Here is a 23815-nt window from a genome sequence, read left to right as displayed (position 1 = left end):
GTGGAGAGCAAAACTCGAGTGGAGGCCATTTCGTAAAACATATCACCCCTGGAAAGTTGGGGGGTCGGTGCTCTGCATGTGCAGCATCTACAGCACTGGGAAACACAGCATAGAATTTTACATGGTGTAATGGAGGTGAAAGCTTTTATCTCTCTCCTAAATCACAGCGGTAACAGTGTTTTTGTGTTTTTTCCGGTGTTTTATGGCGTTTCAGAAGCGTACTGTTTTCAGTTTATTTGGTTTCCTGGTTGCCACGAGAGACTCCTTTACTTTCTTTATACTTTTGCTTCTTAGGTTTTATAAGGAGGTGAGGCAGTGCATCATTGTTCCATTCTAGGTCAGACAGGATATGAACATTTGATTCGAAGGATTCATAACACTGATAGGATGTCACAGAGGTGTTTAGCAGCTTTTCTTAAAGATAAATGGCGGGATTCTAATTCATCTGATGGAGTTCTGGTTATAATAAGATTTCAGGATATAGAAACTTTTATTTCTTGTGGCGAAGGAATTACAGTCTAGCAGGAATGAAGAAAATAACTAGGGAGCAGTTTTGGTAGATTTTATTACTCATAGTTCTCTTTATCTGGTCAGGTTTGGTGTCTTGGATGGTTTAGTTCTGTATTTCAAAGGGAAAACACGACAAATGTGAAATTCCAACATAATAAAATGAAATGAAATCGCTACGTTGGCATCTTTAAGTATAAATCTTTACGACACGTGGTGCTGATGGTCACAGGGTAGCATACGGGGCACTGGTAGTTTCCAATGCTCGTTGCTTTGATTCCTCAGTGAGGATGGGATTGAAGGGAGGTGGCGGCGGCTGATGACTCTGCTGAGACTTCAATCTCCAATGAAACGAGGTTGGTGAATCAGCGGTTGTATAAGTTTAGATACAGCCCTTTATATTCCAACATACATAACAAATACTACACCCATTTTCAAGAGCACCATCAGTTTATTTTAGTCTGGATATAAAAACATAAAATTTAGTAGTTGGATAGATTCACTTTTTTCTTCTATGTATTAATTACAATACAAACTCTGGACAGCCTAAAACTCACAATCGTACTGTTAATTAATTTCTTAAAATAACAACTTAACAAGACACAAAATCTTAGTATGAAGCGGAAAATTTATCGAACATGACATTTAATTTAAGTAACTGCTCTGTTGTGCTTAATGGGGGGCTTTTATCAACCAAATCTTCTCCTTCTGTTTCAACTGTTCAATACGGATATAAACACAAAGGCAAAAGCAGCCAACTGATTATAATCAATACTGTAAAAAAGTGTGTTGTTCATATTTAACATAATGATTAACACTAAAATAAATTACAACAAAACACAAAGTCAGAAACTGTGACAAAGCAGAAAACCAACAGTGATTTCAAAGACTAAAAAGTGCTGAATGTTCCGTAAAACCCACTTAGCTCTTCACCAGAGGTATATTCATCCGCTTGGTTCATAAGGCAAAGATGGAACCTGATAAAAACGACGGCTGCGCGTTTAAATAAGAGAATCGCGTCTCACTGGACCTTTGCGTCGTCTCTGCCGACGTCAAACTGCGTTATCTCCTTGGCGATGCGGTCTGCGATCGCCTTGGTGCTGGCGACGATCAGCCTCCGAGACATCAGATCGAACGGTCCACCTGGATGAGAGACATGGACTGTAAATCTAACGGTAACCTGGACAAACAAGCAGCTCGTGATGTGAACATTTTTATGTTTCAGGGGTATAACTGTCAAAACGTGGCTAGAAAGACGAAAATATAATTCCTAAACATTTTCAGCTTCTTTTGTTTTCACGCTGCTTTTCTCCGTGAGGTCAACCTCGGTCAGCGATCCTTCAGTTTTCCCACGAGTGGATCTCTCTCTGATCAACTTCCTTCATTTCTACCGACGATTCAAGAGCGTCTCAAGAGCTGGTGCTCGACAAGCTCGCAATTTTCTCCGCGGCTCACCTGAAATGTCCACGATGACCCCACCGGCTTCCCTAATAATCGCCGCCCCTCCGGCCATGTCCCAGCAGTAGATGCCCATGTGGTAGTAAGCGTCGGCTGATCCGCACGCCACCAGGCACATGTTGATGGCAGCGCTGCCCGGAGAGCGGATGCTGCGGATGAAAAAAAGACCATCGATGTAATCTCAAATGATAACCCTGGAGATTTTCATTAAAATATTTCAGTTTACTGATGCATCAACCGGGTGCGTTTTTACCCATGAACGGGGATGGTGAGGATGCTCTTCACGTTGGCCAACATGGTTTTGAAACGCTCAGGATTCTTGTTGAACATCATTTCTGTCAGAACCAGAGACTGTTTGATATCTGGGAGAAAAAACAGAAACATGAGAAGTGGTCACATTTTTGTGATTTCAGGTCTGACTGGAGCTGCAGGTAGAAGCAGAAAATGGACGTGGCATCGTCGCCACCTGGTGGATGCTATTAGACACCGCACCAGCGCAGCCTGACGTCCTGGCCCACCTTCCTGTCCAGACACCTTGATCGGAACCCCGTTGCAGAAGGCGCCTTTGCCTTTCCGCGCCGTGTACATTTTGTCCTCGACGCAGCTGTAGACGATCCCGAACTCCACCTGAGGACAAGAGGAAGCGCAGAAGAGCTTTAAAGTGTTGTTAGAGGAAGAAAGAAGCAGAAGGAGATTGGCTGTCGCACTGGGGTAGTTACTATGTTAATGATTTGATTAATTAATACCGCTAGTGTCAAAGCTATAAGTAATTCACAAACAATAACACGTACCTCTTTCTTCACTGTGAAGCCAATTGATACACACACAAACGGGAACCTACACAAAAGAAATGTACCATATGAAACACTCGTTTAATGAACTCATTCTAGGTATAAGCTCAGAGGAATCAATTCCTTTTATCAGTTCAGTTTCATCTACATTGTCTAATTATCCTTGACAGAGAGGACGATCCAAGAGAGAACCTAATTAAAAGATAAAAATAGACAAAGAGCGACAGAGATTAAAAAAAAAAAAGAAAAAAAAGAAAAAACAAATCCAGGCCCACATCAGGGTTTCTAGATGGTGTCTACAGGATTTCAGAGAGAGGAATACCTGTGGACAAAGTTGGTTGTGCCATCAATAGGGTCGATGATCCAAGTCGGATCGTCTGTCAGGACACTGGAAGCCCCCGCCGCCACCGACTCTTCACCGATAACGCTTCAAAAATCACAGCGGAAACAAAAGAAAATGGTTTAGCTAATCGTAAAATTAACGATAAAACCCATCTTAATACCATCCACCTCCTGCGTATACTTCTGTTTCTGGACTCGGTGATATTTAGTACCGTTTGAGAGATCATGTCCTCAGCATCTTTTCTTCAGTTTCAGCCATCTAAACCTCCTGGAGGAATATTATATCCTGCGTTTACACTTTTTTAATTCAATTCACTATTTAATTCTATCCAGTCTGTTATCAGCCAGTGAAGGATTTAATGCAACCGAATTTATTTTGGGTCATTTAGAAAAAGCTTTGCAGTAGCAATGAGATCTTCGTCTTTGCAATTAGCTGCATAATTCAGATTTATTACAACATTTAGTTGCTATTTTACTAATTTTATGCTTTTTTAGCATCTCTTGACGACATGATATTATTTCTAAATGCCTGGCTGCAGGGTTTACTGGTATGAAAAAGCCTGACGACATCCAAAATAACACATGCAAATTATGGAAATGTATTATTCACACTGCAAGTGAAACGAGCGTAATGGGCCAGTCGGGTACCTGTGAGTGGGGTACTTTTCTTTGATGGAGGATATGATGAGCTGCTCCACCTTCCGGTCCGTCTCTGTCACCAGGTCGACCGGTGAGCTCTTCTCCATGATGGAGATGTCCTTCTGGAGGGCCTCGCGGATCATCTGTGAAGAACACGACCATATATCACCAACAGTCATCACCCGGGTAATGAACGTGTTCTTCATGTGGTGAATCTATGGATGACGATGAGTTGATCACATTTTGAAGAGGATTCTTTGAATATTTCAAGTCTACATTTTTCCCCCCACAACCTCCACTTAAAGAATTTCAGAGTTAGATCTCTTCCATCCCACCAGGCATTCAAAACTCACCAGAAAAACCTGATTTGTGAGGAAATATCGCCCTATATTGTCAAGCATGACAATATAGGGCGATGTAAAGCTTGAACTGACGTTTTGTCTTCCTGATCCTGACAGTAGGAACTCCTAATTAGGATTGGCATTAGGGACTCCTAATCGTGGATTCCTAATCTCCCCTCGGGGATTAATACAGTTAATACAACTTTGTAAAAATTTAATCAAAATCAGGATATTGCAGAGAGAAGAGTCTTACGCACCTTGCCTGCTTCTTTAGCGACCTCCACACAATGGTCCATACACTCCTGCCATTCATCGCTCATGCTGACGGGTCGTGGATAAATATGTTGACTTTAACGTGGACTTCCTGCTGGAGAGAAGCGAACATTATTCAGACAAGACAGCAACAAGCGATAAGCTAGCAGACAGAGAAACGAACAAAAGTGTTAAATGAGCTCCGCTGAAGTGTTTTGGTTTTTTTTTTTCGGTAAATATGCGTAAATATAATCTGCGCTGACCGAAAAAGACAACAAACACATCCGGAATGTAGTCACCCTGAACCGACCTGCTAATTTACTCCGTTACGGTGAGCGTCTAGCTAGTTTCCAGCCAAACCATATTGTAGCCAGAAGAGGGTGGGACTAAAAGCAAAACTCAATCTCATTGGTCAATAAATACCGGCGGAAGTCATTTCGCCATTCTCATTGGCTAAATAGCTGTCCTTTCCGGAGAGGAAGCGTTCACGTAAAAGGATTTTTTATGGGTTTTTTGAAGTTCTTTTTTTTCTTTTTTTTAATGTTTTACATGAAAATATAATTAATCATCTTTTTTTATTAGTCAAACACATTACGAAAAAAATTGTGTAAAATAATGATAAATAAAAAGTAAAAGTAAAGAGAATATTATTTTAAAGAGGAAAACAAGACACCATAATTAGTTGTGTACTATGAGCTAAGACTAATTAGAAATACTTACTTAGTATCTACAGTTGATGGTTGGTGTCTACTTGTGTCAAGTAATGGGTTGAATAAATTATAAATTTGCTTTACAAACTGTAACTGCTAAAATTCCTCAATTCTAACTGAAAATTCTTCATTAAATTGTTGCTTGACAAAAAATAAAAAATAAAACTCAATATGATCAGAGGACCTGTACAATAAACACAAACCTCTTTTGTCCAACAGATGGGGCCAGAAGCGCCGCATTAGACAGAATCATGGTGATGGAGGTTACAGATTTACCTGCAGGTGACCTTTGGGTTGGGTTATGACCTTTGGGGCTGTTTTATTACAAATTACTGCAAAATAATTTATGTGCAGTGGTTTATGCCAAAGCTGAACACAGACTTTCGCATGTCGTTAGATGCAGCAATTAATTTGAGCGGGGAATCTTTATTTCAAAACTTACATAATTAGCTTATCTCCATCTTTCTCCCCCTCTTTCTCTCTCTTTTCAAGGGTTACTTCTCTTTGAGCCCACATCAGTCCACTTTTCCACACAGTGCTTTACACACAGACTGTGAATAATCATCACCAGGTCTGTGGGGACACTTGAGAACACATGCTGACTTTCTCATCAATTCTGTTCAATAAATTTGCCTCCAGACAAAAGCTGCAAGAAATGAAGAAATGCGAAACATTTCTTTGAGCAGTTTTGCACGTCTTAAGATGAGAAAATAAGAGTCACACTCAGCTGATCACAAGCAGTTTTGTTTGCACTCTGCAAGTTATACAAGTTTTGTGATGCCTAATGAGCATGCTCACATACTTCCAATGATAACGCTAAGATGCTTTCATTCAATCCATCCTCGGATGTTTAATTCTAGTACAACAAAAATAGAAATAAGTTTATAAGACTCTTATCTATACGTCTTTCTGTAACCGACCATGACCCGATATACCAGAACAGTTGACAGTGTGGGGCGATCCCTAATGGGTGTCATGCGGATCTGGTCATTTATTTAGAGGAGGCTGGAAGAAAGAATTGCTCATCTGTCCGCTGACAGGGCAACCAGCCTCTCAGGCAACCATTAGCTGCAAGGGGAGGTTACACAGAGATCACACCACAACAGGACCTCATTCAGGCAGACGTCTGGACCAGAGGAAGGACTTAACAGCCATGGAGCCTTTTGTGGAATTATAACCTTCTACAGTGACATAAGGTGAGTGTCTTAGAGAATATTCGTGGCTATTTATGATGGCTTTATTTCATAATTGCTTGTAGTAGCCAATTACCTTTAAAGAAATGCGTTCCTTTAAATGATCCATTGCTTCTTCTTGTTTTAAGTATCACCTTTAAAATCTCCTGCAGGGTGTTTGGAAAGCTGCCCGGTTTGACAGCTCGAGTAAAAACAAAGGTGTGGTGAGAGTGTTGTAGATACTTCAAAAAAAAAAAACCAAACACAAATAAAAAAAATAGACACACACTCCTGGTGAGATGTCAGACAAATACCTGCTGCTTTGGAAAAAAACGTGATCAGAAAATGTGTTTTGTTGTGGATCTGCAGCCCGACAGATTAAAGCATGTTCACACACACATCTTCTCTGAGGCTGGATGAGGCGGGTCGGGGTGTCGCCGTCATTAGCTCCCCTAAAGCCTTTGCACTGATTAGTGTGACCACATGTAAGTAATCCCCTCATGACGGACCCGTTTCTTCTCCTTTCTGCCTTTGTTGTTGTGGATTTGCCCACCTGCATGTTTCTATCTGTTATCACAGGGTGGTTCACGCTCCTGCTCTGCCCCGACCAGCGGACGTCCCAGCTGGGGACCACCCCCAACATCAAGCAGATCGTCCTGGGAAGATGTTACAACTACATCACATTTGTCAACCCCAGCCTGAGGTGCAGTTCTTTCTACTCATTCATCACTAATCTTCCAAATTTAACAGCTTGATAAAGCTTGACTTCCCAGAGAAGAAGAGGTTTTTCCTGTCCTGCTGGTAGAGAGAATTGAAAGCCATGAGTCCTGATAATTCCAATTTTGAATGGGACCTTGAAGGAGTTACCATTATTTGGGCTCTTGTTCAAAGAAAGGAACCTAGACAAAGAAGTTTCTTTGGTAGAAGGGCAGCTACCGATACTCTGTGTGTGAAAAGGCTTTTCTGGGTATTTGCCAAGGCTACATTACAAAAAAGGATTATTTCTACCTGGCTTCATCTGATGGGATCAGAAATTTATAGGCTCAATTGTCATCACCTTATGAAGACCTATGAAAAAACCTTAAAAATACACCCCTTCACCTGGAGTAAAGGTAACATTTCTGATTGAAAAGAAAAAAAATCTGTTCTTTTTACTTTGAAATATGGCTTCAAATGTAGGACTTTTACAAGTTGTGGAAACGTTTTACAATATGGTGTTTATAATTTTACTTAATTCAAATATCTAATCTGATCTAATCTGACCTAATCAAATCCTAATTAATTCTTCATAGAAATGCTGTATCTTTCTGTGTAGGTATGACTGTGAGGACATTTGGAGACGCTTCGAGGAGCTGGTTGTCCGTAAATCATCCTGTAACGTCACAGTGGAGGATTATCATCAGATTTTTTATGAGGCAACACAATCCTGGCCTTGTGATAGGGTGAACAACTACCCAGGAATAACAAATGTGTTTACAATTTTTAAATTATAATTTTTAATTTTGTCATTGATCTGCTTCACATCTTCCTTCCCTTTCCGTTTAGTTCCTCTTCTGGAGTAAAACTCGGACGCTGATGCACAGTTACTCTGCTGTCGTACGTCACTTCTGGACGCTGGAGGACACGCTGGTGGGCTACATGTTCAACCACCTCATCTGGTGTGGACAAGAGGAAGACACCGGTAGATCTTTTTCAAAATTTACCCGTAATAAATCTCACATTAAAAGCACAATTATTGCAAAAGCCCAATTTATGTCGTCAGTCGAATTTATATCTGCATTAGTTTGCATGTTTTCCTGCCCAAAATCAACCAGGATAGACTCCATCCTCCCAACCCCACACAGGATGAGGGATTACAGAAAATGATTTAAATCGGGGTGTCAAACATATGGCCCCGGGCCTGATGCAGGTTTAATCTGGCCTGAGAAATTATTTTGCAAAGCTTAAAATCACTGGAGACATGCTCTAAGATTTTTCGTGAACTGGAGAATGACTTCAAAGTTTTTTGCCCGCCATTCACCACAAGTGCCTCTGACACGCTCGACAACAACAGACTTGAAATAAAAGACTTGCAGTGTGACTCAAGACTTGAAGGGGAAATTTGACAAAGCTGGCATGGACACATTTTATCAGTTACCCCAGCCTCACAACCCTTACCGAAAAAGTGTTCTGCATGTTTGGAACCACATATCTTTGTGAGCAAGTTTTCTATGTATTGAGCATCAATAAAATGAAATTCTCAAGGCTCATAAATAAGCAGTTAAATAACATCCTGAAATTGGCCACAATTCAACATATGACTCCTAAAATTGACGCACTTTTGTAAGTTAAAGACATCAGTTTTCAGGAATGAAACAATGAGTAACTGTGCTTGAGGCTGAATGAGATGCTGTAACAGAATTCTGTGAAAATGATTGTTTTCTGTGGAAATTTAAAGAACAGTCTCCTCAGTTCATGTTTGGTTTGCTGAAACTGTTCAAGCATAGCACAGCTTTTATTTTTCCGTAAATAAATAGTGTAGCCTACAAGGCAGAGAGTAAATCAACTTGAGTTTTCAAAGCAACATTAGGTGAGTTGTGAAAACACAAGGATAAAATAAAAAACTGAAGGCAGCAGAGCAAAACGAAAAGAATTGAGAGGCAGCCAGGTACATTGACTGAATTCTCTGGCAGAGAAGTGGAGGAATGACCGGCAAGAAATAGGGAGGATGATGACAGACACCGTTCAGGTGTGTCTCATCAGCTGCCTGCCCAAAATGCACCTCCTTGTCAACAGAAATCCAAAACACCTGCAGGCAGAAAACAGGAATGAACAGAACACACACATAAAACACAGGATCATAACATCAAATGTCTCTAATAGTTGATTTATTACAGGATTAATATGTGGAAATAAGAAATGAGGAATTTGATACATAAATGAGTTGTTTCATCTATTTTATATATTTTGTTCAATCCCAGATAGGCTGTGACTTAAACTTTAATGGCTTTCTAGATACTGTATACTGAGACAAAATTCTTTTTTTAAGTAAAACTAAAAAACAATCTGAAGTTGTTATTTTTAAGTTTTGATGCCACGGTTTTACCGGTCCTTCCGTCTCGAGAACACATTATTCTCCATGTGGCCCCAGAGCTAAAATGAATTTGACACCCCTGATTTAAATGAAATAACAAGTAGAATGGTTTCGTTTCAGCAGAGCATGAGCATCCTTTCTGAGTCTAGCAGGCTGGACCAATGACATGGTCCTCTGCCAAGGGGTGTGACTTACCCCTGCTTCATAGACAGAGACACAGATCAATGTGGAGGAGACAATGACCCCAGTTAGGATGAAGAGAGCCCTTTATAAGCTTTAAAACTTCTCCTAAACCAATGAATAAATGTTGATCCCACTTTGTTATTATTATTAACAACTGTAAATTTTGCACAAAGCAGGTTTTAATTTCAGCTTTTGTCCGGAGTGGTCAGCATGTAAAAATCATCCGGTCTATTCCTTGTGGAGACTCGCCTCACAAAATGTGAGTTTATTGTCAGAAATGATCCACAGGTGCATTATTCATTAATTATATGAAAAGATCCTGCTTCAAAAGCAGCAGCGGATTACAGCTCTCACATGATTTTCCTCCCCCCTTTGTTAGTTTGCTGAAATGGCATGTGGTAACATCACCGTATTACTGAATGGATCTATTGTCAACGCCTTCAATAGGAAAAGGTAAGCACAGCATTCACGGATGAAATGTTTTAACGATAAACCCTGTGTGGCATTTATGAAATACTGTTCTTTTCTCACTTTACAGCATGTTTGCAAGCGTTGAACTGGATGTCCTGAGCCCCAACAAGGTGGATTATGTCAATATTAAAGTGGTGACCAATCTGGAAGGACCTTACATGTAAGGTGTAAAACATCTGACCTGTTTGTATGAGAGTGAAATTTTGTATGTTTTTGTAACTTCTCAGGACAAGTCTTTTGAAAACGGGTGAAAAATCCAGAGTGAAATCAATTTGGAACATTCAGAACAACAAATCCATGGAAAGATTACAAAGATTTATAATTCATCTGTCTCACAGCATCATCATAATGTTGTGTTAATACAGACTTGTTCTAATGTCTTATCAGCACTCTAGAAGGCATTTCACAGCCTTGACTTATGATCTCATTGAGTTATCAGAAAGTGTTAAACATTAATATTCACGAATCAAGTCATGTGTTTTTATCTTCTGCAGAGAATCATGTTGTCAAGGATCTGTTGTAGACCTGATCCAAATCCTCCAGTCCAGAGGTTTCCGGTGGACTTGCACCGACAATGACCAGTAAGTGACCCCCAACAAGTCGTCCAGATTAAACAGCGAAGCCACATGTTTGTTGGTGTCCTGCAGAACCAAGCATAGAAATATCTTCAGACCCCCATGTGAGAATTCATAGCAATGTTGTTTATGGCTAAATGAACTTCCTGATGATTTGTCCGCAGCACCCTGATGGTCCTCCAGAGCATCCAGAACCCCAAACGCTCCTCCTGCCAAACATGTGCATCTCATTCATCGATTTAGTGTTCTGATCTTGTTGTTTTGTAGTCATTCCCGGTGAAGAAATTCAATTCGTGTGCTTAAAAAGGTCATGCTTTTATTTATCTACCCTTTTTCAGCAGATTATCCTGGAAACAAAATGTATCTGTTTTATGAATAAGACAGCCCTTGCTCTGACTAATGTTTGGTTTTGCTTTGTTGTTTTGACGTCGCGCTGCTGAAACGAAACACTGCTATAGCCATTGCTAATTTTTATGTACTTATATGACTTCTTAAAAAAAAAGTTGTATTTTTCTTAATCTCTAAAGGTAATCAAATGATCGCACAGCTAATCTGGCGCCAGACGCTCCGTCTTTGATAATGTGGATGTCATGGAAAGTTTAATGAGAGTGTGTTGAGTGTCCAGCAACCCATCAGCACCACGGATCATAAATAGTAGCTGTTTTTATTTATGAGACTGAAGTTCACAAGGGAATCGTTGTAGGTCATGATTGTTTTGTGCAATCTCAATGTCATATCTTGCATTAAAATTAAATATTGTGCCTTATTTTTATGTCTGTCATAATTGCAAATTTACTGGTTAATTATCAAATTGCCTCACATAATGAGTAGTTTGAACTGTGTGCTCAGTGTCTCTGGTTGGTTCTTGGAACTATAATTTTCTTATCACAGCACATAATTATATATAATCCATAAGATCATACAATTAAGCAACACAGAGGTGAAGATAATATTTTCACCTGGGATGGGTGACCTTTAGTCATTAGTCTTCCTGATTGTAAGTAAATGTCTGCAGCGTGTCTCTGTGGTTTAACTAGTCACCTGTGTGTTATCAGAAGAACCAGCCAAGCCACGCCTTACAATGGGGATTACAATAGAGTTTGGGCAGACTTGTATTTATTTGTTCATAAATAAATCTGCGGTTCGACTTCACTTAGGACAAAGTATTAAAATAAAAGATAAAGTGGAATTATTTTTCTATCACTGAATAAAACAGGGATTTAGACCAATTCTGCTGAAGGTAAAATATCTATTTATATTTCAACAACCTGAGGAATAACAACGTGCGTCAGTTTGACCCCATCCTCATGCTGAAAGGGCGCACCCTGTGGTCGGATTGCGTCACTGCAGGCTGCACGTCGCAGGTGTTCGCGCTTCAGATTCCAATAAAACCGATGCTTTTATTTTGGTGGAAAACTCACCGCTTACATCAATAAGGTGTTACCGTGTGGGCGTTCCCATCGTGACAAGGAGACGTTTCTGATTGGAGCGCGCCTTGGGATAAATACTTTAAGCTTGTGCGTCTTTTTAGCGACAATAAGCAGTCATCTGTTAGTTAGCGACGTTTTATCTTCATTTTTTATAGGATTTTAAATGGATCGTCATCAGGACAAGAAACGGAATAAACGCTGCTTCTATCTATCTTTATTTTGTGTTCTTCTCTTTATTATCATCCTCGCTGTGGTGTTGGGGGTGACGCTGCGTCGCAGCACAGACCAGTTTAAGCAAACTTTTATTTCTAGGTGTGGGAATTTCGAAGGGTAAGCTTATTTCCTTATTTTTTTATTATTATTTTAATTTCAGGGTTACACGTGTAACAGGTTTCCCAACCACACTTTCAGTAAACAACACGCAGATAAAAAGAAATTGAGACTACAGCTTAAAATATCTGACGTAAGACTATTCTTAGCTAAAACCGGTGCAGAAAGTGATGGAACAAAGTCAAACTTTAGGTCATAGTAGATATTTAACACACTTCATTGCACATTAATATATTTAACTGTTTTTGTGGCAGTTTCATATAATTATAAGGAGATCATTCCCTATCCTTTATAGACAGTGAAAACATTTTTCCCAAATGCATTGATTTTTAATTTGCAGATAAACTAAAGGATTCTTCCTTACTAAATTCTCTCAAAAATAAGCTGTTTAAATCTTATTTTATCTGGTTGGGGAAGCTGATTTATTCGCAAAATACCTTATATAAAATGCACACGACAGATGAAACTTCTTAACAATTTATAAAGTAAATAAACTGGCATTTAACCAGGTTTTGACTGACTGACTCAAACTGATGCTGCTACAAAGGTGATGCATATCCAGACAGCAGCTTCTGGCAGCGCCCCTCCCCTGGAGGAATCATAGGCCTCCAGGGGCTTTCAATTTCAGAAAATATACCTGCACTTTTAAAATGGATTGTACATCTCTGTGAAGGACATGTTTGGTCATGCTTTACTGTTTTTTTAAAAAATTATAATTCAGTCTAAACACACGTTCTAGATCTATATATATATGCCTTTAACTAAATAACCCTAAGTGATCACTCCCTTGTTAAACTTAAACTTTTTAAATAGTCATGTAGCACTTGGAGAGCAGTGACAGACCAGCTAAGTATGAATAACCCTTAATTAGGATTAAAATATCCACACGTTACACCAGAGAAACACGTTCTGACAGCAGAGACCTTTGACACTCATAATAAGTAGGTGTACTAACTACTGATAATGTAAATTGTTATGTTACCTGTGATTCAATGGAGATAATAATTTCCAGTTAGCACACATGTACAAATGAACTAAGATCAATTATATTAATTACATGTTAGAATAAAACAGTCTGTTGTTTTTTAACACTATGCCAACATATCTAAACATCAAGTTCAATCAAAATCAAAAGACTTCCCTAATGTGCCCAGTAAACTGATTAATGAGTGTTAACTGGTTTAATCCAGTCAAGAACAAGTGGCTCCCTTTCATGTTGGAGTGGGAGAAGTGTAATAAGAAGTGCTGCATAGAGAGCGATAAAAAAAAATGTAATGCTAAGCTTGGAGTCCAGCCCAGGATTTGGTCTCCAGTGACCGTCTGGCCTCCTTTCTGTCCTCTCTGCAGGTTTGTCCATTGTTGGCTCCCACTGGAATGAGAACGCTTTGTCTAATCTGTCTGAAACATATTTTTTGGATTGTTTATTGTAGAACAACTTATTTTACACACAGTAAAATGGATTACAATTACATCTCGAAAATATGTGGTAGCCTGCCTCGCACTAAGCTGTAAGATGATTGTAATAAACAGTAATGCACTACTGTACTGTAGTACTACTATATTTGTCTTATAAATATCCCATGCTGTCTTTTATTTTGCAGATATGATTGTCAAAAGATTTGGGAGGCTTTTGAGCAATCCTACATAGGGAAGGACCCTTGTCAGGTTCCCATGGAGGCTTATGACCCATTCATCGCCGTAGCCCCCATCAAACCGGCTTGTAACAGAGTAAAGTTCACTCATCTTGAGACTTTCTGTGCACAAATTACTCACTTATGAGACATTTAACATCCATGTGATTCCTTATGGGTTTAGATGATGTTCTGGAGCAAAACAAAGTACGTGGTCCACGACTTCACGGAAAAAAGGGATTGTTTTATCACAATGGAAGACACTCTGATGGGATTTGTGTTGGACGGTCTGACCTGGTGCGGAAAGGAGGGGAGCAAAGGTAAAAGAGATCAAGTTAGGTGTGTTTCAATTATGTTGTGGGGGAAATAACATTAAAATTACCACAAAAAAAATAAAAATGAATAAATAAAATAAAATAAAAAAAATACTGACAAATAGATTGAAAGGAAAGAACAAAAAGGGGTGGCAGCCGTTATTCAACTCAGTGCTGAGTTATTCCGTTTGACATTTAAAAACGTGATTTAAAAACGTGTAGTAACAGCTTCAAACATGTTTGTCATCTTGTATGCCCTGCAGGAAAAATACCTTATTGTGTGTGACTTAAAAAAATAAATAATAATTACAGCTTGTGTGAAATGTCACTTGTGTTGTTTGCGAGGCCTAAAACTTCTTTTATGTTGTATTAAAGCATGTCGAGTCATGTTAGTTTCTTAAATCCATTATAAATAAGGGGGATGGGTTACTCTATTTTCAAGTCAGTGTTCATGTGATGTAATTATATATTCTGGTGGACATTACAGTATATTTTAAGTGTCAGCATTTCTATAATTCAGCTTTCCTCATTCCGGTTGCTTTTTGTCTTTACATCTGACGTTTTCATTTTCATTCACACGAGCACCCCTCCAAAAAGAAATTCTCACAAGCTTCCTTTGAAACAGCAGAAAGAAAGAAGTACTGAACACGTCTCTGTCGTCCTAGAAACGTTCACCACCGGCTGTCCAGGATGGACCGACTGTGAGAACAACACCGTCCGCTCATTTTGGAGCAGAGCCTCAGCTGCTGTGAGTTAACAATACAATACATTCAGGTGAAAAATCTAGTCCGTAATGATGGGACGGAGCCAAAAAAAACAGGCTTTCATCAACGAGGCTTTGTGTCCGGTCTCCATGGAGCCACATTGCACAGCGCTGTCCTGAGCCAGCAGCAGCAGCAGCAGCCCCCACACTTTCAGGGGAGCCCTAGTTAGGATTGTTTGTTTCAGAGTCAGGGATGAAATCAATAAAACAAACCGCAAACAGCAATCACAACCACTGGGACTGTAAACGGGGTTGTTGTAGTTGTGAAATGACTGTAAATCACTACATGAAGCTTTAAATCACTCCGTTCTGCTGCACCGTTAGTATTCGCTTGCACAGGAAAATGTAGGTATTTTGTCTACTTTGTTGGAATTTTACTTCATCCTCTTGTAAATAGACTTTTTTTTTCTGAAGAAACTCGCTTCAAACAAGTTGTGACAGAGGTTTTAAAAGACTGAAATATTTGGAATGCTCATAAATACCTTGTTAGGACATCCGAAGAGTGAACAGGTGACGTGACCCTTAATCACACAGTTCCTACCGAACTGTCCACAGATCAGTGCAGGGAGGTGGAGGATGGGCCTGTAAAGTTAAACGTATCTCCTCCGTTTAACACGCTAACAAGGCCTTCCTGTCTGTAGTATGCAGAGGCTGCCTGTGGTCATGTGACAGCGATGCTAAATGGTTCCATAACAGCGCCGTTCAGTCCTCAGAGGTAAGAGTAATAGAGATGTTCCTTTGGTAGTAGTTCACTACAAAATACAGTAAAAGGTTCTCATTGTGTTCATCTTGTTTATTGCTTTTGCTTTGATCAGTGTAATATTTTACTGTCCTTATGTTAGCTTACTGCTCTCTGCTTGTTGGTCAGCTCTTTATTTACACTCTTTTTTTCCCAGTATTTTCGGGAGCATTGAGGTACAGAGGTTGAACGCCACCAGGGTGAGGAGTCTGAACGTTGCTCTGGTCACTCAGGAGAACTTTGTGTAAGACTTTCACGATCAATACACACAAACTGATCAACCGCAATGTGAAAAGAACTGACAGGTGAATGGAACAGCATGTAGCCATGATGTCTGAGGCTGACCATTCACTGACTTCCACCACCCACCCAAACACTGCTGCATACCAAGCTACGCCCCCCCGTGGCAGTGGCATTTTCAAAAGGTGGCGGACCTCCTCAAGAGGAGCAGTGTCGTACCGTTACTGCCGATCACTGTCGATGATCTGCAAGGCGGAATAACTTCCACTTGGAATACTGAAGTTCCTTTTCTGTATCCTTTTCAGCACAAACTGCACAAACGCATCTTTAAAGGATTTACAGGAGACGCTGGATGAAGGAATTAAATACAGTTGTGAGGAAGTTGCCGAGTAAGTATATATATAGTATGTGCATAGATGTGTGATCGCAAATTTGCACGTACTTCCTACTGTTGTTAAAGCCAATAATGTAATAAACTTTCCCACTTTTCAAATATAATAGGTCAATAATGTAATAACTGCCCTATAAAGTAATAAAAGTCCTGAACTGATAAAGTAATAAGTTCTATCTATCATAATAATGTTTTATTAACCCTAATCCTATGAGCCAAAAGTTATTACGTTATTGGTTCAGGACTTTTATGACATTATTGGCCTGTTATATTCGAAAAATGGGTAAATTTATTACATCATTGGCTTCTTCAAATGTTATTGTCTTTCACTGAATATTATTTGTTTGTCTGCAGAGTTCAGATCCAGGAGTGCAGCTCTAATCCGGAGACACCCTGTGGAGCCTGTTGGTGATGATCTGATGAGTGACGGGACACAAACAACCAGTTATAACACTTCATTTTCTAGTTTTTTTACATAAATGTTAAATATTTGTTGGGGAAAACTTGCGCTATTGTACAGCAAAGTGGAAACCTAATTCATGTCAGCCAGTCAGTCTCAATATAAATTGAGTCTTTTATTAAAGAATCATTGATTCACTATTTGTAAAATGTGACTTTTGTATTTTTTAGTGACGAGATTCAGGGAAGTATTTCCTTGTGTATTACAGAACATGGATGAACTTTTGTATCCTGTAGGGTGAAATACCAGCGCTGCTATCTGATCACATCAATTGTAGATCCCACTGGTGAAATAGTTTCAATATTTTTGAATAAAATCTTAAAATACTCTGCGAGTGGCAGTTCATTTCTAAAATATATTTTCGGAAAAAAACAAAACAATATAAATTTTAAAGAAGAATGATCCAAAACGAAGGCATTCAGTTTAGACTGGAAGCATTTAGACAAAAAGACAAAACCAGATCTGTAACAATCCAACTTTACTTCCTTTTATTGTAACTTAATCTCCCTTGATGTATTAACTCCTTCTCTAGTTTCACATGAAACTGAAACCTCAGAATTAATGTGAGTAAAAACACAAACCCACCACACATGGACTGAGCTCTCACACCTCCTTGTGGTCTTGTGTGTGTAGACGTAGGCCGACAAACGTCTGACCCACGCTGCGTGAACCACGGATGTGTGGCGGCCGAGAGGAGGAGCGTGGGGACGGTGACAACCTCCTCTTCCTCCCTGATGACTCGCTGATCTGTCACATGAACCGAAAGCTGCTGTGTCAGTGCTGGGAAAAGATGCACAGGTGTTGTGTGATCGAGCCCCCTCCTTAGAAACCACAACACACACCGCCGTGACAGTGATGTCGGTAAACACCGTCTCACAAAATCTTTTTCGTGTTGTGTGGATTTACTTTAAAGTCAGAAGTTGACATTTCCATATTTATCGATATTGAGTTTGGATTATTTGAATTACACTGAAGTAAAAGTCATGACTGATATAACATTTAGCTTCACCCACGTCAAGAAGGTTAATGTAGCTTATCAAAAACTGGAATAATTCACACAGTTGAGGTTTTTTAAAGGCTAAAAAATAATTATCCTGAAGGTTTTGCGTCAATGTTTGTGTATGGGTTTACAACTGACGACTAAATAAAAAAAATATTTTAATATTCTCATACTTTTATATGACATTAACCTGATGCTCCACTGTCACTCCATCTAACATGTTCCACTAAAAACATTTATTAAATGTGAATAAAACATAAACACAACCATCAACTGAAGATTTTTGTTCGACATTTTGAAAAATGACCTCTTACCTAGAATTTGATGAAGGAAAATGTGATAGTAACATTACGGCGGGTAACTTAGTTTATCTTATCTTAGCTTAGCATAATGGATTATAGTACATCTGGGTGTCTGAATTTGAAAATATATCACAAAAAGAAATCAAAACAGTTTATTATGTACAAAAAGTACAAAAAATGTATATTGTGGTTTTATATTTTCACTGGTCAAACTCATTTCCTGGAACTGCAGTCTAACAGTAACCAATTCCTCAGATGACCTTGGTTTCGCTTATCTTATCCTAACATAATGATTGAAATAGAAGGAAAAGGCATCTTGGCTTTATTTAAATAAGAAAGAACAGCCATACAAACACTACTGTACTCAAAAAATTATATAAAAACGTATTTGTTTATCAAGCTAATCGGCAGGTTTCCCTATTTTAATCTGTTTTTGCCTTTATGATTGACAAACGCTGCCACCAGCTGGAAAAGACCAAAGTAAAATCTCTAGATTTCAGATTGGATTTGGGTTTGAAGGTGAATCACAAAGGAGAGGACATCCTATCGGTACATATTTAAAGAAATACGGGAAGTGTTGGGTAATTTAAGTTTACATCAGAAAGAATTGATGGGCAGCCATGAGTACAGTGCTGGTTACTGGAGGAGAAGCAGCGTATTTTCCCCTGTCCTCCTTCCCTGAAACAAACCCTCTCTGAGTCAACACCTGTTAGATTGAGCAAGATGACAAACCTGTCATATTTGTACTTTTCTCATGACCTGCTGAACGTTTGGATTCATCTTTCATCATGGATAGTTTCATCTTGACTACAACTTCTTAAAATGTGTTAAGCTTAACCTCCCCAGGAGGGTCACCAAGTTCCCACAACTATAAACTGCCTCCACTGCAAAACATCACGACCTACAGTTTACCTTTTTGTTCTGTTTGTGTTTTTTTTATTTATTCATCCATCCATCATTTCATGTGTTCGATTGAGACTTTTTAAATTTAGTTTGTTGTGATTTTCAAACAGCAACGTGAGAAAAACAGCTTTTTACGCAGATATAAGGCAAAATTTTGTCCAATAAATACTAGTTCTGCATATGCGATGACTAATGTACTTTTAATAAGTATTAATTGTAATTAATATTTTAAAGAACATTTGCTCAAAAAATATAAGCATACCACTTTTTTAATAGCGATGTGAACATTATTTTTTTAAATTAATTTATGCATTATTATTTATTTTTAGCCCACTTTTAGCCTCGATTTTTTTTTTTATCGGCCATTAAACTGTTTTATAAAATAATTGTATGCTCTAACATATACAATGGATTTTTTTTAACGTCTAGGAATGTTGATGTGTGTGTTTTTCAGTGTGTGTCCTTCTTACTCATCACCTCGTACCGCAGTCCTTCTGCTGGTGGTCAGGGCTCGCGCTGCCATCAACTACTTACACTTCCTTGTCCTTCACCGCACGCGCTCGAGGATGCAGTGGCACGAGAGAGGGAATCCCGGCAGGTGATTGGACAACACTGGTTTTTCCGTCTCATCCGGGATCCTCAGTATAATACTCAGAGGCAGCAGTTTAAATAGCGGCTTTTGGCGGCGTCTGAACGTGTGGAGGAGCGCAGAGAATAAAACTATGGTGAGTTCGTTCAAAAGTCTGTTTATGTGTGTTTTAGAGATTTAAAAAATTTTTTTTTAAATTGATTTAAATATGTAGAGAAGCTTAAGTGGGACGTTTCCAAGTTCCAAGGACTTCTTTTCAAAATGTAATTATGATCACAACCGTACTATATTCGGATACCGGAGATATTCATATATAATAACTGCAGTATGTATAAAATGTTTTTATTTATTATTTATTTTATATTTCTTTTTTTTTTCTAAATATATTTCTAAATAGTTAAATATTGAACTTATTTCTATTAAATAAGAATTATTTATTGCTATGTTTTTCACTCACGCTCATTCTTTTTGTTGGCTTCTCAGCATAGTTACACAAAAATACTAAATCCATTTCCATGAAACTTGCTGTGATGATGAGACGTGGGCCAAAGTGGCAGCCCATTCAATTGTTGTGTACATCCAGATAAATTTGTCTCAATACATGACATTTTTAGATTAGTCCAATTTCTTTAATTTATGAGAAAATGATGTCTCGGTCTTGATGAAAGAGAATATGTGCCATTTGTTGTGCATCCAAATAAAATCTGTATTCACTGAATTTGAACATATTTCCAAAGGAGGTAAGCTGTCAATAATTACAAATTGGTGGTGTAAATCAAGGTTTGGGTTTGATTCCTTTCTGTGTGGAGTTTGTATGTTCTCCCTGTGTATTCCCTGCTGGAATACAGGCTGAAGACGAGTTGACTACAGTCAACCTGTCTCGAAGAAAATCACTGGATGGGAGGATGGATGCCAGTGAAGTAAAGATTTTTAATTGTCTGTTAAGCATCATGTGTGTTGTCCTCTGTGTTTGACAGTCCTTATCTGAGAAGTCAGCGGAACGGTGTCCCGTGGAGACGACCAGTGAGACTGTCACCACAGACAGAAAACAGACCCACAGACTGTATCCATCACTACCAGATATGGACGAACGCAGCATGTCAGTATGATATCCCTGACACTGTTGGTCAAATTCATAAATAGTGCCAAATATTCATTTTTGGTTTTGTAATCAAATGTTTTCAGGACAGAAAAACTTGGTGCAGCTGCAGTTTATCATCCCGACCATCAGGTACATCTTAGACGTAACACTGGAATATACATTTGACAGCATGTTCAATCCCCACGCTGTCACCCTCTGACTTCCTGACCACACAAGCTCTCTGCATTACTGGAAAGACTCTGAAAAAGAAACTCCAGATATGTGTAAAAGGAAGTCAGTGTATGTGGTTGTATTGCATAAGTGTGCCGCATTTAAGTACTTCCTTCTTTCTTTCACCTCAGTCAGAAGCGTCAGCTGTCGGCATTGAGGTCATACTGAAAGCTCGAATACTCACCTTGGAGAAGCAAAGGCAAGAGGTAAGTACATTTCAGAAGTGAGTGTATTTTCCATCTCAGGAGACATGAACCAGTCATTAAATGTTCTTTCTCTTTTACTCAGCTTCTTTCTATTAATGAGAAATGGGCCAAAGAATATCGAACCATGAAACAGCACTTCACACAGAAGGTCAGAAAGCAAGTAATTCACAGCCTACTCGTGGTTTGTTTCATTACGTGACTTATATATCATCTGTTTCACCTCCTTTTCTTTATCTCATGACCAGGTAAAAAGTTTAAAAGCATTAGTCAGAGACGATTGCTGTCGCTCAGGAGAGACCTGTGAAGAAGGAGGAAAGGAAGTGACATCAGAGAGAAACGTCAAACATAAAGCAAGCACAAAGGTAAATGAAGCTGTTGTTTAAAGTCCATTTATAATGCATTCAACTTGTAAAATATGTGTAATAATGGAGTTATGGAAAAACTCACGCAGACTGGAGATACTGATATGAGCTCCAAGTTACTGAAAGCAGAGAAGGAAGTGAATGATCTGCGAGCGCAAAATAGGACTTTAAGCCGAGAATGGCAGCATCAGCGCGAGGAGATCAAACGGCTGAACAAGGTGGGTAGGGAGTCGAGCTTTTTGCTGAAGGAATAGACTTTTCACATCATCATGATTCCAGGAATTCTTGAACAGTTTCATAGCTGCATTGACATGTTTGTGAAGGCTTTAGAGGAAGCCCTCCTGAAGAACCGACCTCTTGATGACAGCAGTGAGACACTACAGGATGTCTGGAAACAACAGGTGAACCTCCTCCATCATGCACGTGCATTTTTTACATTCTCTTTTTAGTACAAAGCTTCAAAAATGACGTAAAAAACCTTTTCATGAGGATGCAGACAGGAAAGGGTTTGCTTAGCTTGGATAGGCTTAAAGCAGCAGTAAGACTAGAACACTCATCTATCTGTAGTTTGAACTTTTTAAATAATAATTAACTTGAGGTTTACTTTGTTTGTATAAAAACAGTAGAGTAGAAATGACGGGTTTTGTTCGTATGATCGGCCACGGCTTCTGTGCAAGAATTAGCACGCCATAGGCCTAATTTTATTTTTAGTCTTTACTTTTATAAAACTTAAACAAATAATGTACAAACATAATAATCAGTGGACTAGAGGAGTTAGTAGTTGGTTTCTTTTGTATTTTTTACTTTGGCACATAGAGGTTGACTGTTCCCAATCTTTACCCTACGCTAAGCTAACTAGCCACTCAAAGGCATTTGCAAATCAGTCCTCAAACTCAAATAACGGTATTTCTATCCTGACAATCTGTCCATGTGGAACATTACCAGGCAGAAGTCTACAAAGAGGACTTCCTGAAGGAGAGGAGGGACAGGGAGAGGCTAAAGGACAAGTGTCTGGGACTGGAGAGGAATCTAAGAAAAGCTCACAGCGAGCTATGTGTCCTCAAACCCCAGGTAGGATACACCACTATCACGACCCAGATGGTAGGTCAAAACAAAAAATGGTGATACACTCATGTTAGACAGAATGATAAACGCTGGCTTGATGAAAAGTCAAAAATCTCAAACAATGGAAGTCAAGTCAAGCTACTGACACTCCTCATGCTGGTAGCTGCTGCTCCTCAGGAGTTCCTCAGGTGCTGTTGGATAGGCAGAGGTAGCCAGGTGCCTCCTGTTGCTCTGATTGGGTCTGCAATCAGGACTTGTTAAAAGAATCATCCAAAAACAGGAAAACAACGGCTGTTGCTATGCTGGCATTGAGTCTTTAACATGGCCTATTTCTTTTTTCCAGGTGAACACAGCCCTACCTTGAACGCACCTGGGAAAATTAAGCAAAATGTGAAATACAACATCTTCCTCAACATTTGTCTAATAATACACTTGATGCACTTTACAGAAGTCTCAGAGGAGACTTCATAACTGTCAAGGCCAGACTTGTCCTATTTGCTGACGGGAGCTGCAATAGAGCGAAGTGTTCAGCTGTAGCCAGCCGGCTCCTCAGGTTTAGCCTCAGGTCGCTTTCATTATGGTCTGGGACAGTAAGGTCCCTTATATTAGGGTCTTAATGGAAGAAGAGTTTGCACAAAACATAGACAGAGACGTGACACTTTGACAGCCCGTGGAAAAAAAAGTACTTCTAGCTCAAACATTTCCCACGAGTAGAAAAGCAGCCAAAGGTGTAATAATACACTCTTGTATGTTGCGTGCCATGTAAGCCATAAGTTCCCCTCTTCCTGGTCCTTAGGGGCATATCAGTTATTACATGATAGGACAATACAGGTGGATACCATTTGTCAGGTGCAGAATGAATCAGGGAGCGTCTTGTTTTCATGTCGTAAAGACAAAGCCTCGTCGTCGAGGCGACGGATAGAAGAGTATCTGGGTTCCTGTGCATCAGAAGAGAAGCCTGAAACTCACAGACACACAGCTTCTAACGGGGTAGAAGAAACATGAAGTCATGCCAGGACAGCTTATTATATATTACAAATTGTAAATTATATATTAAATTTCCAAACCCCTTCTTCCGCTTTCGCGGGTCGCGGGGGTATCTGGAGCCTCTCCCAGCAGACGAACAATGACTCACACACACGGACAATTTGGAACTGACCAATCCACCTGAACTGTGACACAGGTGTTTAATTTTTATGAATATTTATGACAATTTGAAAGAATTTGTTGCACATTTTTGTCCTTTTTTGTGTGTTTACCAATG

General features: G+C 39.3%; 4 protein-coding genes across 13 annotated transcripts; 3 read left to right on the top strand and 1 right to left on the bottom strand.

The window, feature by feature from the left end:
• Positions 1 to 554: 554 nt before the first annotated feature.
• LOC137614260 (inositol monophosphatase 1-like) lies at positions 555 to 4707 on the bottom strand. Of its 4 annotated transcripts, none has more exons than XM_068343981.1 (9): positions 4641 to 4707; positions 4336 to 4442; positions 3747 to 3880; positions 3079 to 3183; positions 2757 to 2802; positions 2484 to 2592; positions 2219 to 2327; positions 1963 to 2114; positions 555 to 1650 (listed from the first exon to the last, which is right to left on the bottom strand). In XM_068343981.1, the coding sequence occupies exons 2-9, from the start codon at positions 4396 to 4398 to the stop codon at positions 1529 to 1531; spliced, it is 840 nt and encodes a 279-aa protein (XP_068200082.1). In that variant the 5' UTR covers positions 4399 to 4442; positions 4641 to 4707; the 3' UTR covers positions 555 to 1528. The 4 variants fall into 4 exon arrangements, with proteins under 4 accessions (XP_068200082.1, XP_068200081.1, XP_068200083.1 ...); XM_068343980.1 differs by having other exon boundaries at positions 4336 to 4445; positions 4641 to 4697; XM_068343982.1 differs by having other exon boundaries at positions 4336 to 4445; positions 4594 to 4683.
• Positions 4708 to 6137: 1430 nt separating this feature from the next.
• LOC137587713 (ADP-ribosyl cyclase/cyclic ADP-ribose hydrolase 1-like) lies at positions 6138 to 11269 on the top strand. 5 transcript variants are annotated; one of them, XM_068304307.1, is made up of 11 exons: positions 6138 to 6236; positions 6386 to 6431; positions 6582 to 6697; positions 6792 to 6915; positions 7528 to 7654; positions 7758 to 7893; positions 9645 to 9727; positions 9848 to 9921; positions 10007 to 10099; positions 10434 to 10520; positions 10679 to 11269. In XM_068304307.1, the coding sequence occupies exons 3-11, from the start codon at positions 6598 to 6600 to the stop codon at positions 10755 to 10757; spliced, it is 903 nt and encodes a 300-aa protein (XP_068160408.1). In that variant the 5' UTR covers positions 6138 to 6236; positions 6386 to 6431; positions 6582 to 6597; the 3' UTR covers positions 10758 to 11269. The 5 variants fall into 5 exon arrangements, with proteins under 5 accessions (XP_068160408.1, XP_068160407.1, XP_068160406.1 ...); XM_068304306.1 differs by having other exon boundaries at positions 9642 to 9727; XM_068304305.1 differs by having other exon boundaries at positions 7528 to 7681.
• Positions 11270 to 12041: 772 nt separating this feature from the next.
• On the top strand, positions 12042 to 17128 carry LOC137587747 (ADP-ribosyl cyclase/cyclic ADP-ribose hydrolase 1-like). The gene is made up of 8 exons (XM_068304360.1): positions 12042 to 12274; positions 13876 to 14002; positions 14090 to 14225; positions 14885 to 14967; positions 15624 to 15697; positions 15879 to 15965; positions 16267 to 16350; positions 16707 to 17128. The coding sequence occupies exons 1-8, from the start codon at positions 12108 to 12110 to the stop codon at positions 16762 to 16764; spliced, it is 816 nt and encodes a 271-aa protein (XP_068160461.1). The 5' UTR covers positions 12042 to 12107; the 3' UTR covers positions 16765 to 17128.
• Positions 17129 to 17522: 394 nt separating this feature from the next.
• LOC137587694 (TNFAIP3-interacting protein 3-like) lies at positions 17523 to 23786 on the top strand. Of its 3 annotated transcripts, XM_068304282.1 has the most exons (11): positions 17523 to 17610; positions 19472 to 19742; positions 20584 to 20705; positions 20792 to 20837; positions 21050 to 21124; positions 21207 to 21272; positions 21370 to 21486; positions 21576 to 21704; positions 21810 to 21887; positions 22432 to 22557; positions 22895 to 23786. In XM_068304282.1, the coding sequence occupies exons 2-11, from the start codon at positions 19740 to 19742 to the stop codon at positions 22913 to 22915; spliced, it is 783 nt and encodes a 260-aa protein (XP_068160383.1). In that variant the 5' UTR covers positions 17523 to 17610; positions 19472 to 19739; the 3' UTR covers positions 22916 to 23786. The 3 variants fall into 3 exon arrangements, with proteins under 3 accessions (XP_068160383.1, XP_068160384.1, XP_068160382.1); XM_068304283.1 differs by having other exon boundaries at positions 22436 to 23786; XM_068304281.1 differs by having other exon boundaries at positions 22432 to 23786.
• Positions 23787 to 23815: the final 29 nt, after the last annotated feature.

The sequence above is a fragment of the Antennarius striatus genome, chromosome 20 (assembly GCF_040054535.1).
Source record: "Antennarius striatus isolate MH-2024 chromosome 20, ASM4005453v1, whole genome shotgun sequence".
NCBI classification, from domain to species: Eukaryota; Metazoa; Chordata; class Actinopteri; order Lophiiformes; family Antennariidae; genus Antennarius; species Antennarius striatus.
The sequence above is the reverse complement of the archived record's forward strand: the minus strand, read 5'-3'. Positions and strand labels throughout refer to the sequence as shown.

Excerpts from the sequence above, each read along its gene's own strand:
- LOC137587694 (XM_068304281.1), top strand. Across the intron at positions 21,273-21,369 it reads AACAGCACTTCACACAGAAG|GTAAAAAGTTTAAAAGCATT; the intron begins GTCAGAAAGCAA and ends TCTCATGACCAG. Across the intron at positions 21,705-21,809 it reads AGATCAAACGGCTGAACAAG|GCTTTAGAGGAAGCCCTCCT; the intron begins GTGGGTAGGGAG and ends ATGTTTGTGAAG.
- LOC137614260 (XM_068343981.1), bottom strand. The coding sequence starts at position 4,398 with ATGAGCGATGAATGGCAGGAGTGTATGGACCATTGTGTGGAGGTCGCT. Across the intron at positions 3,184-3,746 it reads GAAAAGTACCCCACTCACAG|CGTTATCGGTGAAGAGTCGG; the intron begins GTACCCGACTGG and ends TGATTTTTGAAG. Across the intron at positions 2,328-2,483 it reads CAAGGTGTCTGGACAGGAAG|ATATCAAACAGTCTCTGGTT; the intron begins GTGGGCCAGGAC and ends TTTTTCTCCCAG.
- LOC137587713 (XM_068304303.1), top strand. The coding sequence starts at position 6,598 with ATGTTCACACACACATCTTCTCTGAGGCTGGATGAGGCGGGTCGGGGT. Across the intron at positions 6,916-7,527 it reads TTTGTCAACCCCAGCCTGAG|GTATGACTGTGAGGACATTT; the intron begins GTGCAGTTCTTT and ends CTTTCTGTGTAG. Across the intron at positions 7,894-9,641 it reads TGGACAAGAGGAAGACACCG|CAGGTTTTAATTTCAGCTTT; the intron begins GTAGATCTTTTT and ends TTTTGCACAAAG.
- LOC137587747 (XM_068304360.1), top strand. The coding sequence starts at position 12,108 with ATGGATCGTCATCAGGACAAGAAACGGAATAAACGCTGCTTCTATCTA. Across the intron at positions 14,003-14,089 it reads TCAAACCGGCTTGTAACAGA|ATGATGTTCTGGAGCAAAAC; the intron begins GTAAAGTTCACT and ends TTATGGGTTTAG. Across the intron at positions 16,351-16,706 it reads AGTTGTGAGGAAGTTGCCGA|AGTTCAGATCCAGGAGTGCA; the intron begins GTAAGTATATAT and ends GTTTGTCTGCAG.